At 44.8% G+C, this 15,791-nt stretch overlaps 1 protein-coding gene across 1 annotated transcript in view; it reads left to right on the top strand.

The window, feature by feature from the left end:
• The window catches only part of wdfy4 (WDFY family member 4), a 328,629-nt gene that overhangs the window by 294,526 nt on the left and 18,312 nt on the right, over window positions 1–15,791 (top strand). Inside the window, exons 55-58 of the mRNA XM_070865753.1 lie at window positions 492–630; window positions 3,959–4,116; window positions 8,508–8,666; window positions 12,172–12,351. Of these exons, the coding sequence (XP_070721854.1) occupies window positions 492–630; window positions 3,959–4,116; window positions 8,508–8,666; window positions 12,172–12,351 (636 nt within the window). The remainder of the gene's footprint in view (window positions 1–491; window positions 631–3,958; window positions 4,117–8,507; window positions 8,667–12,171; window positions 12,352–15,791) is intronic.

Genomic DNA, 15,791 nt, shown 5'->3' with positions numbered 1-15,791 from the left:
AAAACAAGAGTCTTTCACTGACAGCCCATGTGAAGGCCATGGCTGGTTCATTCTGCTTTGCTGCAATTCCAAGTGGTTCTCAAATTAGCAGCTTCAAGCCACATTTATACTGCAGCTCCTGAGTTGGTGCATTGAGAAACCAGCGTTACACCAGGATAGAAGCTGCAGCATAAGTGATTCATTCAAAGTAACTGTGAGGGGCTGAGGGCATTCATATGGGAGCTTTAAAGAGAGGAACTACAGTACTTGCCCAGATTGTGTCCATTCAGAGTATTGGAAATGTACAGAAAACATGAAAGCTCTGGCAGGTTGCTAATGAATCATTGCCAGACCAGTCTGTGCAAGCGACTGTGAGTTATCTTTCCAGAGATAATCTCCATTTCACCCGGCATCAATTACAGCTGTCTGTTAAAGACACGAGTGAGTAAATGAATGTAGATCGTGTCTTGCAAGATAAAGCCTCACTCGGGTTTTCTTTTCCTTGAGTTCAGCTTTTCAGCAAAGCTCACCCTGCACGGATTGTCCAAGGGAAGCATTCTTCAGGGAAGGACTCTGCTTCCTCATCTGCCGCTACCCAGCCCTTCTTCTACCACCTGCAGAGTCTGAAACCCTCGACTCTTCCACTAAAAGGTATTTAAAGCTGAGATCTATGAGATTTTTTACCTCTTATTTTGACAACGCCAGATGTGTCCTGACTGCGTGTAAACCTGTCGAAAACCACTGATCCAATAACAGAGACAGTAATTGGGAAATAAGGCACTGAGCACAGTTCTATGAGTAGCTACTGTGATGCCTCCCCAAGTGGCCATTCTCCATGTAGAAGCATTGACAATGAGGTGTTACATGCCCAGTGTGGGTCATCCCACCAAACCTGATCCTGTCTTCATCACTTGACCACATACACATAAGCCATAATTTTGACGTTTAGGTCCAAGGGGAACAGGAGCTGAGAGGGGAAAATGGGGGAACCAAGAGTGGCATTGACTGTCTCTATGGTGCAGTTTATTGGCTGGACTTTTGTATCCACCCATCGGGGAAGGATCATGTAGACGCAGCAAGAGAACATGGAATCACTATTAGATGTAAGATGGAGGGTTTTGATATTTATGCTACTTCCTTGAGGAGGTGATTCTATCGGAGAAAGGGTAGGGGAGTGGGGCTAGCTGAGAGTCGGAACGAGCTCGACGGGCCAAATGGCCTTCTTCCATGCTGTAACCGTTCTATGATTCTGTGCATTAGAGGGAGCAACGTGCGGAGGCATACAACTGCAGGAAACAGCGCGTGCTGTTGCAGGAGGGCGACGGCTGCAAAGCCAGGTCGCTGATTGCAGTGCGGTTAGGCACAGCAGGAGGGGCGAAGGAGCGGCAAGTGTTTGTAGATGGAAGTGACCAGGGCCCAGGAGAGGCGAGGGCCCAGGGGCAGCACGGGCCAATGCACACCGCGATATGTGTGCGCACTAAGTCCATAGAAACATAGAAAATAGGTGCAGGAGTAAGCCATCCAACACTTCAAGCCTGCACCACCATTCAATATGATTATGGCTGATCATGCAACTTCAGTACCCCACTCCTGCTTTCTCTCCATACTCCTTGATCCCTTTAACCGTAAGGGCCACATCTAACTCCCTTTTGAATATAACAACTTTCTGTGGTAGAGAATTCCACAGGTTCATAATTCTCTGAGTGAAGAAGTTTCTCCTCATCTCGGTCCTAAATGGCTTCCCCCTTATCCTTAGACTGTGACCCCTGGTTCTGGACTTCCCCAACATTGGGAACATACTTCCTGCATCTAATCTGTCCAATCCCATCAGAATTTTATATGTTTCTATGAGATCCCCTCTCATTCTTCTAAATTCCAGTGAATATAAGCCTAGTCGATCCAACCTTTCTTCATATGTCAGTCCTGCCATCCCGGGAATCAGTCTGGTGCACTCACTCAATAGCAAGAATGTCCTTCCTCAGATTAGGAGACCAAAGCTATACACAATATTCAAGGTGTGGCCTCACCAACGCCCTGTACAACTTCAGTAAGATCTCCCTGCTCCTATACTCAAATCCTCTCGCTATGAAGGCCAACATGCCATTTGCCTTCTTCACCGCCTGCTGTACCTGTATGCCAACTTTCAATGACTGATATACCATGACACCCAGGTCTCATTGCATCTCCCCTTTTCCTAATCTGTCACCATTCAGATAATATTCTGCCTTCCTGTTTTTGCCACCAAAGTGGATAACCTCACATTTATCTACATTATACTGCATCTGCCATGCATTTGCCCACTCACCTAACCTGTCCAAGTCACCCTGCAGCATTTTAGCATCCTCCTCACAGCTCACACTGCCACCCAGCTTAGTGTCATTTGCAAACTTGGAGATATTATATTCAATTCCTTCTTTTAAATCATTAATGTATATTGTAAATAGCTGGAGTCCCAGCACTGAACCTTGTGGTACCCCACTAGTCGCTGCCTGCCATTCTGAAAAGGACCTGTTTATTCCTACTCTTTGCTTCCTGTCTGCCAACCAGTTCTCTATCCGCGTCAATACATTACCCCCAAACCATGTGCTTTAATTTTGCACACTAATCTCTTGTGTGGGACATTGTCAAAAGCCTTTTTAAAGTCCAAATACACCACATCCACTGGTTTTCCCTTGTCCACTCTACTAGCTACATCCTCAAAAAATTCTCGAAGATTTGTCAAGCATGATTTTCCTTTCATAAATCCATGCTGACTTGGACCGATCCTGTCACTGCTTTCCAAATACGCTGCTATTTCATCTTCAATAATTGATTCCAACATTTTCCCCACTACCGATGTCAGGCTAACCGGTCTATAATTCCCTGTTTTCTCTCTCCCTCCTTTTTTAAAAAGTGGGGTTACATTAGCTACCCTCCAATCCATAGGAACTGATCCAGAGTCTACAGAATGTTGGAAAATGACCACTGATACATCCACTATTTCTAGGGCCACTTCCTTAAGTACTCTGGGATACAAACTATCAGGCCTTGGGGATTTATCGGCCTCTCATCATTTTCCCTAACAGCAGAGCTAGTCTCCAGTCGTCTTGGGTAACCCTTGCCACTGGACCAAGACCTAGCTCTGTCAAGTCCGTGTGGTGGCTGGTGTGCAACGGCCACCACACGTTAAAAAATCCACGCACAGGCATCTTCCACCCTTCAAGATGTAGTTCAGGATCTGGAATATTAGGTCCTTCATTGAAACACCTGTGAACTTTTTGGTGTGGAAGCAAGTCATCCTTGCTTCAAGGGATTGCCGATAGTTCTATGATTCTGTGCTCTGTTCTCCCCAAGCCGGCACCAACCCTACCCAAGAAGGCAGGTGAGAGCCATACACATGGGCAGCATTAATAGTGATCTGACGCATGTGCCAGGAAGTATGCAAGCACGAAAATTGTCTCTCTGCTATCTCCTCCCTGCAATAATTAATGCAGCTGAGATTAGGAGGAATCAAGCCCATTGTGACATATTCTTTAAAACATCACTAACACACAGCGATGGAACTCACCCAAGCGCCCTATTATTCCCATCGGCTCGACATCTGGATTCTTCAGTTCAGTCAAGCGTGCTTGAAATTTACCTTGGATTTTTAGCTGTTTTGCAAAACAAATAACCTCTCAAAATCCCTCCGTTGATTGGCTGGACTATCCACCAACAAAAATGACAGCTAGCGAATCTGATTATCCCATCCTCGTCGCCAATGTGATATATTCTTTACGACATCGCTATCACACAGACTTTACAAGATGACTCCGATACATCATGTGTTTTTTATTGTATTTACAGCAGCAGTTGCATTACAGCAGTAGTCCACTAGTGGGAGCTATACCACACTCATGTCCCACTATTGCCATGAAGCTGTATAGTGGCCCAGCGTTCTGAGTCTCCATGGCAATTCCGTTTCTCCCTCATAACACTTTACTCGTCTTATTTTACACAGAATTAATGAATGGAGCTGTTGGACACATTGTATATACCGAGAAGGGGATTCTTGCAGTAGAGAGGAATAGATTACTGATGCCACCTCACTGGAACAAAACCTTCTCCTGGGGCTATAACGACTTCAGCTGCTCTCTAGGAAACTACGGCTCGGACAAGGTGTGTAAAATGCATAAATTGCTGGAAGACAAGATCCGTCTTTCAGTTGAGACGTTAAACCGAGGCCCCGCCTGTCTTTTCAGATGGACGTAACAGATCCCGTAGCACTGTTCGAAGAAGAGCAGGGAAGTTCTCTCCCAGTGTCCTTTCCAATATTTATCCCTCAACCAACATCAATAAAAATCAGCACTCACTGAAACAGATGATCTGGTCATGATCTCATAAGCTATGTTTGGGATCTTGCTATGTGCAATTTTGCTGCCACATTTCTTACATTATTGCACTCCAAGACAGAACTTCATTGGCTGTGAAGTGCTTTGAGACAGCCTGAGGCTGTGAAAGGCGCTATATAAATGCAGGTCTTTCTTCATTCAAAAATACTGAGTCAGACTCACAGATTAACTGTAGACACTTAACTAGCAGTCCAGCAAAAGTTCAGTAGATTTAAGTTAACTCTTTATAACGTCTTGTCTCGAGCTGACAGCACAGACAGCATTAGCTGCCTAATGTTTGAATGATTTTGCTTTGTGGGCTTTGGCTAACCTGACATAAATCTTGCAACAAGAATAAACTGTGACCCTGTTGTAATGTAGGCAAACGCAACAGGCAATTTATGCACAGCGAGACCCCACAAATAACAGTGAGGTAATGGCCCTGAATTCGCGGGTCAACATGGCGGCACGCTCGCAGAGTTGTTGTTGTTGCTGAAGGACCGTGAGTTTAAATCCCACCGTGGCAGCTGGGGAATTTAAATTCTGTGCATAAATAAATCTGGAATTAAAAAGCTACTGTCAGTAATGGTGATGCTGAAACTTACCGGAATGTCGTAAAGACCCTTCTGGTCCAGTAATGTCCTTTAGGGAAGGAAATCTGCCGTCCTTACCCGGTCTGGCCTATATGTGACTCCAGACCCACAGCAATGTGGTTGACTCTTAACTGCCCTCTGAAATGGTGGCTCATCACCACTGTCTCAGGACAACTTGGGATGGGCACATCCCATGAATGAATAAAAAATAAAAGTAATCTTGTTAACAGTTACAATAACATTCTAAATGTTGAAAAATACGATAATATAGACAATGCAAAATTCTTGAGATACTGTGCTTGTGGTGTGTTCTTGTGGCTGGTCCCAGTTAGACAGAAAAGTGATGACCTGAAGGATTACCCCTGCACACTCTCTCGAGTTTGAAAACCCACCTTATAGCAGTATTGGTAGTAGGGACCGAGAAGGCCTGTGTCCCAGTTCCTGCTGACCAGAGGAGCAGAGCTTCTGGTGAGCGAACAGTGAGGGAAAAACACAGAGCGGGGCAGGGGGGCGTGAGAAAGAGAGCACAGATTGAGATATATTAGGTGACACTCTCTGAAACAGAGACATGGAAAGGCAGAATGACCAAGTAGGAAAGAAAGATCATAAAACAATTGATGACAGGAGGGAGAAATGTGGAAATGCTGACTGAATTGTGAACGAGAAAGTAGATTGTATGATTAACTTGTCCTTAACTGGATTCAAATTAGATTGCAAGTTAAGACCGAGAAAAATTACAAAATGCTGCAGTACACAGGAACCTGGGGGTCCTTGTGCATGAAACACAACAAGTGAATATGCAGGTACAGCAAGTAATCAGGAAGGCAAATGTTGGCCTTTATTGCAAGGGGGATGAAGTATAAAAGCAGAGAAATCCTGCTACAACTGTACAGGGTATTGGTAAGGCCACACCTAGAGTACTGCGTACAGTTTTGGTCTCCTTATTTAAGGAGCACTATACTTGCATTGAAGGCTGTTCAGAGAAGGTTCACTAGAAACATAGAAAATTTAGTGAATTGGCCTCAACTACTTTCTGTGGTAGAGAATTCCACAGGTTCACCACTCTCTGGGTGAAGAAGTTTCTCCTCATCTCGGTCCTAAATGGCTTACCCCTTATCCTCAGACTGTGACCCCTGGTTCTGGACCTCCCCAACATTGGGAACATTCTTTCTGCATCTAACCTGTCTAAACCCGTCAGAATTTTATATGTTTCTATGAGGTCCCCTCTCATTCTTCTGAACTCCAGTGAATACAAGCCCAATTGATCCAATCTTTCTTGATAGGTCAGTCCCGCCATCCCGGGAATCAGTCTGGTGAACCTTCGCTGCACTCCCTCAATAGCAAGAATGTCCTTCCTCAAATTAGGAGACCAAAACTGTACACAATACTCCAGGTGTGGCCTCACCAAGGCCCTGTACAACTGTAGCAACACCTCCCTGCCCCTGTATTCAAATCCCCTCGCTATGAAGGCCAACATGCCATTTGCTTTCTTAACCGCCTGCTGTACCTGCATGCCAACCTTCAATGACTGATGTACCATGACACCCAGGTCTCGTTGCACCTTCCCTTTTCCTAATCTGTCACCATTCAGATAATAGTCTGATTCCCGAACTAAAGGGTTTGATTTATGAAGAAAGGTTAAGTAGGTTAGGCCAATACTCATTGGAGTTTGAAGAATGAGAGGTGATCTTATTGAAACATATAAGATAATGAGGGGGCTCGACACGGTGGATGCAGAGAGGATATTTCCACTCATAGGGGAAACTAAAACTAGGAGACATAGTCTCAGAATAAGGGGTCGCTCATTTAAAACTGAGATGAGGAGGAATTTCTTCTCAGAGGGTTGTAAATCTGTGGAATTCTCTGCCCCAGAGAGCTGTGGAAGCTGGGTCATTGAATATATTTAAGGTGGAGATAGACAGATTTTTGAGCGATAAAGGAATAAAGGATTATGGGGAGCGGGCAGGGAAGTGGAGCTGAGTCCATGATCAGATCAGCCAAGATCTTATTGAATGGCTGAGCAGGCTCGAGGGGCCGTATGGCCTACTCCTGCTCCTATTTCTTATGTTTTTATATGGACAGCAATTCTAAACTAGATATGGTGAAGTGCCTGAATTCACATCTATAAACACTGGCCCTGAATTCACGGGCATGTATGAGGTGTGCACGCGCCCATGGGGGCCCCGCAAATTCCGGGTATAGATATAGGCAAAGTGTATGTGACTAAACCCAGGACCTGCCATCTGTCAAGAATCCTTTCACGAGATTGCGCACATCCGGAAGTAAAGGGCCTCCGCGGGCGGAGAGTTGGGCTGATTGACCAACTTCTGCCCAGTGAATGTCCTTCAAATTCTTACCACTGATAAAAGCAGGCGTAAGGCCTGCTTTAATCAGCGTATGACTTTTAAAGGACAGAAAAAGATACTTTTTTTCCATAATTTAAACATTTAAAATCCTGTTAAATAAGGTAAGTTTATTTTTAGACCTTTAAAATATGTAAATTTATTTTTCAAAAGATAAAATTTTTCTTTAAAATAATTCAATTTTGATTCATTTCAAAAATGTGATTTAAAAAAAAGTATTTGAAGTGTTTGTGTGTTTTGTGGATATTCCCATTCATACTAACGGTGATTCCATATAGTCAGAACTCACCACAAGTATGAATGGGAACACCCCTACTTTGGTTGGGCCGGCCCATGTGATCCCAGGGACGCGTGCAAAATGCTTATGTCCCTGGGAATACGTGCACCTCCTGGACCACCAGGTCATTTTGTATACATTTTTCAGGGCAGGCCTCCGACCTCAATTTCTGGGCCATTATCTTAGCCAGAACTAGCCCGATTGTGGAGTTGTGTGCCCATTTTATAAACACCTTTAACAGCTACATTTTTGGGTGTGGTAGAATGTCAGGAGGAAATGACAACTAGTTAGTGGTTCAAACTAGTTAGTGGGCAACTAATTAGAGGTGATCCAAAACTCGGCTGCCCGTGTCCTAACTCGCACCAAGTCCCGCTCACCCATCTCCCCTGTGCTCACTGACCTACATTGGCTTCCGGTTAAGCAACCCCTCGATTTTAAAATTCTCATCCTTGTTTTCAAATCCCTCCATGGCCTTACCCCTCCCTATCTCTGTAATCTCCTCCAGCCCCACAACCTCCCGAGATTTCTGCGCTCCTCTAATTCTACCCTCTTGAGCATCCCTGATTATAATCGCTCAACCATTGGTGGCCGTGCCTTCAGCTGCCTGAGCCCCAAGGCTCTGGAACTCCCTCCCTAAACCTTTCCGCCTCTCTACCTCTCGTTCCTCCTTCAAGACGCTGCTTAAAACCTGCCACTTGGTCACCTGCGCTAATTTCTCCTTATGCGCCTCGTGTCAAATTTTTTATCTCATAATACTCCTGTGAAGTGCCTTGGGACGTTTCACTATGCTGAAGGTGCTATATAAACACAAGTTGTTGTTGTTGTTGTTGTTCTGCTTCAATCATTCGTACAACCGAAAAACAGCTTAACGCAGGATGATTAAAACATCGAACATTCATTGAAAATGGATTATATTCGTAAAAATGATATATTCTTTCCGCTCCAGATTCTAACGGTATTTGAATGCCTGTCGGACTGGGGGCAGTGCTTGTGTGTTGTGTGTCCCACACCTACAATGGTTATCACCGGAGCGGCGAGCAGTGTGATATGTGTCTGGGAAATGCCAGCCAACAAAGAGAAGGTGAAGAGCATGACGTTGATGGAGGTAGGTTCCTGCCGTTTTTCTATTTGCAGGTCTCTGTTGCCATTATCTAGCTTGCACACTAACACCTGAAGTCCAAATGCTTGGCTGACAATGATCCCGCCTAGGACTTTATTCCTGCATGGCCACAGTTTACTGTCTGGAGCCTGGAAGGTCACTTTAACGCGTTGGCTATTAATTGGGAGTGGGTAGTTCATACAAAACAACCATTTTTCAGCCTTTATTGGTGCAGGTGCCAGGACCACAGCTGAATTGGTGCTGGCAGAAGCCGCCCCATAAAGTACCATGGCTCACCCATTTGCCACACGTGGAGGCAAGAGAAGCTGATGTCTGAACAAAACGCAGGCAATTATGGTGGTTTGGATAAATTAACCTTGTTGTCGTAACATGACAACAACAACTTGTATTTATATAGCGCCTTTAACGTAGTGAAACGTCCCAAGGCGCTTCACAGGAGTGCTTTAAGACAAAACAAATAAAGTTGACACCAAGCCACTTAAGAAGAACTTACGGCAGGTTGGTCAAAGAGGTAGGTTTTAAGGAGCATCTTGAAGGAGGAAAGAGAGGCGGAGAGGTTTAAGGAGGGAGTTCCAGAGCTTAGGGCCTCAGCAGCTGAAGGCACGGCCTCCAATGGTTGAGTGATTATAATCAGGGATGCTCAAGAGGACAGAATTAGAGGAGCGCAGATATCTCGGGGGCGTTGTAAGGCTGGAGGAGATTACAGAGATAGGGAGGGCGAGGCTATGGAGGGATTTGTAAACAACGATGATAATTTTGAAATCGAGGCGTTGCTTAACAGGGAGCCAATGTAGGTCAGCGAGCACAGGGGTGAGGGACGACAGACACAAAGTGGCCACAGTCAGTAAACCCAAGCACCAATCACTGCTCCCCTGCTTTAGAGATCTTCATGTCCATAACCCTTGCTCATGTTATGTCGGAACTTCCGTTAACCAGTTCAAGTGGCCTTGTTTCCAATGAATTTGCCAGGATTATTAAAGATTGAGGCAGGACCATTAGCTGGTTCTTATCTTCTCCTGTCATTCCACCATAATCTGCATTCTTGTTCAGCAGCTCAATCCAGACAGTGGTCCAGATTTCTCCCTCCTGCCTGAAATCGTTTTCTGATCTTTGTTTCCTGCTTGTCCTTCTGAGTGTCTTTATTGCAGACATTCACAGTATATGCTCTTACGTACCCAGACTAACTAACTAACTATCTGGTAATCAAAATTAAATCAGAATAAATCACGTACCCAATTAGTTTAATGTGGTAATTATCACTTTGCAACTGCAACCAATTTACAATTCAAAAATATTAACTCAAAAGAACTTTTTTTTTGTACACAGTCCATATGTCCAGCCTTCCCTCCATCTCTCTATATCTGTCTCTATCTCTCTCTATCTCTATCACTCTATCTTTCTCTATCTCTATCTCGCTGTCTTTCTCTCGCTATCTTTCTCTTTCTTTCTGTCTCTCTATCTCTGTCTCGCTATCTCTGTCTCTCTATCTATCTCTATCTCTGTCTCTCTATCTATCTCTACCTCTGGGTCTTTATCTCTATATCAGTCTGTCTGTCTATCTATGTATCTATCTATCCATCTCTCCATCTCTGCATATCTCCATATCTCAATTTCTCTCCTCCTCCTTTCCTCCATATCTCAATTTCTCTCCTCCTCCTTGCCTCCATCTCTTATTCTCGCTCTCGCTCTCGCTCTCTCTCTCTCTCTCTCTCACACACACACACATACACACACACACACACACAACCAAAAACAAAACAATCCTAACTTCAATTCTCAAGTACACTTCAATATCCCATAATATGTGTGGTATAAACAATGGCACTCAACACTTTATACTGAAAAAAAATCATCAGGCAAGCTCACGGAACTCGTTTGGTTTTTCAGCCTGTGAGCATTGCAGCCCATATCCCAGCGAGAGCTTGTTTTCCAAGTCGTCATGTGATTCCTGTCTGTAACTCATGCCATACTGTGGCTTCCTCTGTTATTTCACACACATTGCTCCAGTTGTGTTTACTTTTCATAAACAAGTCCAGAAGGTGGAAGTCTGGGAAATGTTGCACTTTCTCGGCTGCTGTCTGATAATTATAACTTTATTAGAAAGATGCAGAACTGTTGAAACAGGAGCTCAGTGATGAATGGAAAAGTGGAGATGAAGTAACAAGAGGAAATTAACTTTTTAATAAAACCAATTATTGTGGTTTTGTTCTTTTTGGAAAGGAACATATGTTAAGCGTTGCAGTTCAGATTTCTGTTAGTGAGTGTGATGTAGCTGTGCAATCTCTGATGACTTTGCATTTGATTTACATCAGAATAATTAAGCAAACTTATTTTGACTAAAACTAGTGGTGAAAGAAAGGAGTTGAGGGAAGATCTTCCTGCGGGATATAGAATATTAATGGAATGGATGGGGAGAAACACAAACTATCACTTCACATGAAGCTCAGAAAGCGGGACAGGAGCAAATAAACTTCAATATATGAAAAAGTAAATATAAAACTGATACATTATGAAGAGTGATCCATTTTTGGAATAACAGTCGGGATATTTACAATGCAGTTGGACGTTGCAATGGAAAAGTTAGAGTACTGTAAGTGCTAGCTTGGCTTAATAGTCATATTTCCTCCATGAGTCAGAAGATAAGGTTTAAGTATTACTCCACATACCTGATGGCTTAATCTAGGCTGACACTTTGGGCAGTACTGAGGGAGTGCTGTTTTCTAAATGGGAGATTAAACCAAGGCCCCACCTGCCTGCTGGGTGGGTGGGGGGGGAGCGGAGGGAACGGGCGGACACATGAAAGACCCCATGGTATGAGTCGACAATTAACAGGGAGTTCACCCGGAATCCTGGCCAACAATTATCCACCAAATGAAGCTACAAAAAACAGATTATCCAGTTATTTACCGCGGGATCTTGCTGTGCACAGCTTGGCTGCTGTGTTTGCCTATGTAACGACAGTACCTACAATTCAAAAGTCATTCATTGGCTGGAAAATTCTTCTGATGGGGAAAGACGTTGTATGAATGGATTTGTTTTCTTTACTAGAACCATGAGCTTCAGTGGGAGAACCAAGGCAGCAGAAAGGGTTGGGCTCTGGGAGGAGAGCTGGGTCCCCAGAGGGATAAGATCGATGAGACAAATGGCCTTTTATCATCCTTGGACATTACGTATGTTCCACAAGGTGGATTTGCAGCCCCCGTTAAGAGGAGTTGAGACAAGCGATATCCACTGGAATAACCAGAACCTTCAGAAACATTCTGCAAAGTAGAGTTTTGAAATCTAATTTTCCACATTTTTCCAGGGGGCGTGCCTTCGATATCTCCCCTCCCGCAAGCCAACTCCTGTCCCTTTTCTGAGACCAACATGGTGTGGTTTCGTTCCCACGTGTTCCTCGCTTATCCAGGAAAAAAAAAATCAGAGCTTGAGATCGTTTAATGCCTTGTCAACACGAGCAAACCTCACAGTGGTTGCGTATTCTTTCTCCCAGGTACTTCGTGGACATACAGAAGCTGTCACTTGCTTGGCAGTGTCTTTACCCTACAATGTGATTGTGAGCGGATCACGGGACAGGACCTGCATCGTCTGGGACTTGAACGCACTAACTTACGTCAGCCAGCTTCAGGGACATAAAATGACAGTTTCCGCGGTCTCCATCAACAGCATAACTGTAAGTCGCATCTCTTATCCGTTTGCTCGACGGACAAGGGGGAAAAAATTGCGTATCGCGAAGTTTCGGGCGATAACTTTTGCGGGAGCAAACATTGAGATTAGTCTCCTCGATGTAGAGGAGACCCGCTTTGGTGTTAATTTATCCTAGAATTGCCTACATTCTCTACCGTGACTTCTCACATGAGAAACGACCTTTTGTCGGCTGCTGGAGTTGTGCCCCAGTGCGATTCAGGACCTTTAATAGATCTGGGAGAAAGGGAATGAATTGGATGGTGCTGTGGGTTAGCACTCTCCTAGTTCAGGATGTTCTTAGCTCCTTATTGGGAGTTTAAGGGTCACAGTCTCCGTTGACACTTCAGCACAGAACTGAAGGAGTGCTGCATTGTTGGAGCTCTCCGAGAGATGCCTGCGGGGGGGGCGGGGTGGGGGGTGGGGGGGGGGGGGTGGCGGCAACCTAAAAGAAATACCACAAAAACATTCCCAAAACATTTCCCAGGCCACAACACAAATTGCAAAAAAAATTCAAAGAAAAAACAATCACACTTACCTTAGGAGTCCATTATTCAGCTCTCCGCCGATGGGATGGTTGGATCGCCCTGGTTTTTCAGGCGGTCAGGCGCACCTCAGGGCGTACTGATCGAGCCGAAGTCCAAACTCGCGCCGGTATCACAACCAGGGGCGTTGCACACCGGGTGCAGCTCTTGTGGACGGCGCTGTTCCACGCCGCCGCGAAACCGGACACGAGGATCGCCGCGGAGCGCTGACCACCCCGCCAGAACACCTCGCCGCCGCCATTGCCACCGCTCCGGGGTGAAAAACGGAGCAGAGAAGACCCGAAAATGCAGCCCTGTTAACTTTTATAGCATTACCTGATTTCAGGATGGACAAGTCTCATAACGAAGCTGTGTAACATTGACCAAAATCTTCCATTATAGCCACTGATGCTTTTAATGCTGTACACCTAGTTGAGGCATCTTCCGAGAGATCAAACTAACACCACCAATGGAAGATAAACTGGGCCAATGCATGTTAATGCACTGGCAGCCATCTGCATGTCCTATGGATTCCCCTACTCCCACTCAATACATCTTGCCTACTAATATATTTTAATTATTTAGGTAGACTTTATTTGACGAGATAATGGGAAATACTTTAAAAAAAAAAGACCTGCCTTTTTAGGTGGCCTCGCCCCTCCCTATCTCTGTAATCTCCTTCAGCTTCACAATCCCCCAAGATATCTGCCTTCCTTAAATTCCGCCCTCTTGAGTATCCCTGATTATAATCGCTTCACCATTGGTAGCCGTGCCTTCAGCTCTGGAACTCCCTCCCTTAAACCTCTTCGCCTCTCGACCTCTCTCTCCTCCTTTAAGACGCTCCTTAAAACCTACCTCTTTGACCAAGCTTTTGATCACCTGCCCTAATTTCTCCTTATGTGACTCGGTGTCAAATTTACTGTTTTGTCTTATAAAACCCGTGTGAAGTGCCTTGGGATGTTTTTCTGTTAAAGGTGCTATATAAGTACAAGTTGTTGTTGCTTTTGATACACTGTTAAGAGTTCAGCAAGTTTCACAGTATCAATTGGTAGCTGCATGTTTTAATATACACATTCACTGCTGCCAGGGACATTGCAAGTGATCTAGACCAAGAAGCAAGTGGACTTGTTCACTGTGTGCAGTGACGCAGGCGGAACTGTGAAGCGGTGGAATTTGTGGGAGCACGAGTCGACAGAATTTGAAGAGGACTTGGGCTGCCAAAGGCTGATAGTCAGACAGGGCTAACTGGGAGTGCAGCAGAGAGGGCATTGAGGTTGACCTAACTGGAGAAAAAAGAAAGAAAGATTTGCATTTATGTAGCGCCGTTCACGACCAATGGAAGTCTCAAAGCACTTTACAGCCAATGAAGTACAGTCACTGTTGTAACGTAGGAAACGCGGCAGCCAATTTGCACACAGTAAGCTCCCACAAACAGCAATGTAATAATGACCAGATAATCTGTTTTGGTCACGTTGATTGAGGGATAAATATTGGCCAGGACACCCGGGAGAACTCCCCTGCTCGTCTTCGAAATAGTGCCATGGGTCGCTTTTACGTCCACTTGAGAGGGCAGATGGGGCCTCAGTTTAACGTCTCATCGAAAGACGGCACCTCCGACAGTGCAACACTCCCTCAGTGCTGCACTGGAGTGTCAACCTAGATTTTTGTGCTCAAGTCCCTGGAGTGGGACTTGAACCCACAACCTTCTGACTCAGGCAAGGGTGCTACTCACTGAGCCACAGCTGACAACACTAGAAGGAGGCTGGAACTACAATGATGAGCGACACGGTGGGGAAAGCAGCAGGTCTTGCTGTTTGCATGGTATATGTTATTACACAGCGTAAGATTGTTACAAGTACTATTTGTGATAACATTACACTGTTTCAAGGTTTTGTTTCCCTCTTCTGTTGTGAGCAGTGTAGTTGTCTTGTTCTTATGATGTTTTATTGCCACAGGAGCCATTTATAGCTGGGTAATATCCTCAACTCCAAATTATACTATAATAAAAATGTGTGATATTGCGGCGAGTATAATCTTTTGCAATTTGGAAAATATTTAGAGCTGGCTAAAGTTTATTGCCCTGTTTGTAGTATCAGAGATAGACACGTTCTTGCTTTTGTTTGCTCACTAAGGATTAACGGGGTGATTTCTTCTCTGTTGTTGCTCTGTTTCTTTTCAATCCTTAAATCTCATTGGTTGTGGAGATGCACCATTGGCCCCGCCGTTCACTGAGGTCCCAGATGCCCCATCGCTCGCACCTCCAGCAAGTTGCAGGGAAAACCGTTTTGGAGCTGAAGGCTGCAGGAAAAGGTCTAACTAACGCCGCATGCCATGAGGTGCCCTGCTCCAGCATGATTTGGGCCAATGGTCCTCATTTTAAATTTGCTGATTTTAGATCACCCGTTTTTGATGGCACTTGAACTAACCGATCACAGTGCCAACGTACTTTGGCTCACTTATAACTAAAAGAAAGACTTGGATTTATATAGCGCCTATCACGACCACCGGACATCTCAAAGCGCTTTACAGTCAGTGAAGTACTTTTGGAGTGTAGTCGCTGTTGTAATGTGGGAAACACAGCAGCCCAATTTGCGCACAGCAAGCTCCCACAAACAGCAATGTGATAATGACCAGATAATCTATTTTTTTTTTGTTATGTTGATTGAGGGATAAATATTGACCAGGACACTGGGGATAACTCCTCTGCACTTCTTCGAAATAATGTCATGGGATCTTTTACGTCCATCTGAGAGAGCAGACAGGGCCTTGGTTTAACGTCTCATCCAAAAGACCGCACCTCCGACAGTGCAGCATTGAGTGTCCGCCTATATTTTGTGCTCAAGTCTATGGTGTGAGACTTGAACACACAACCTTCTGCCTCAGAGGAGATAGTGCAGCCCACTGA

The sequence above is a fragment of the Pristiophorus japonicus genome, chromosome 22 (assembly GCF_044704955.1).
Source record: "Pristiophorus japonicus isolate sPriJap1 chromosome 22, sPriJap1.hap1, whole genome shotgun sequence".
In the NCBI taxonomy this organism is placed as follows: domain Eukaryota; kingdom Metazoa; phylum Chordata; class Chondrichthyes; family Pristiophoridae; genus Pristiophorus; species Pristiophorus japonicus.
This window is presented reverse-complemented; position numbering and strand designations above follow the sequence as displayed.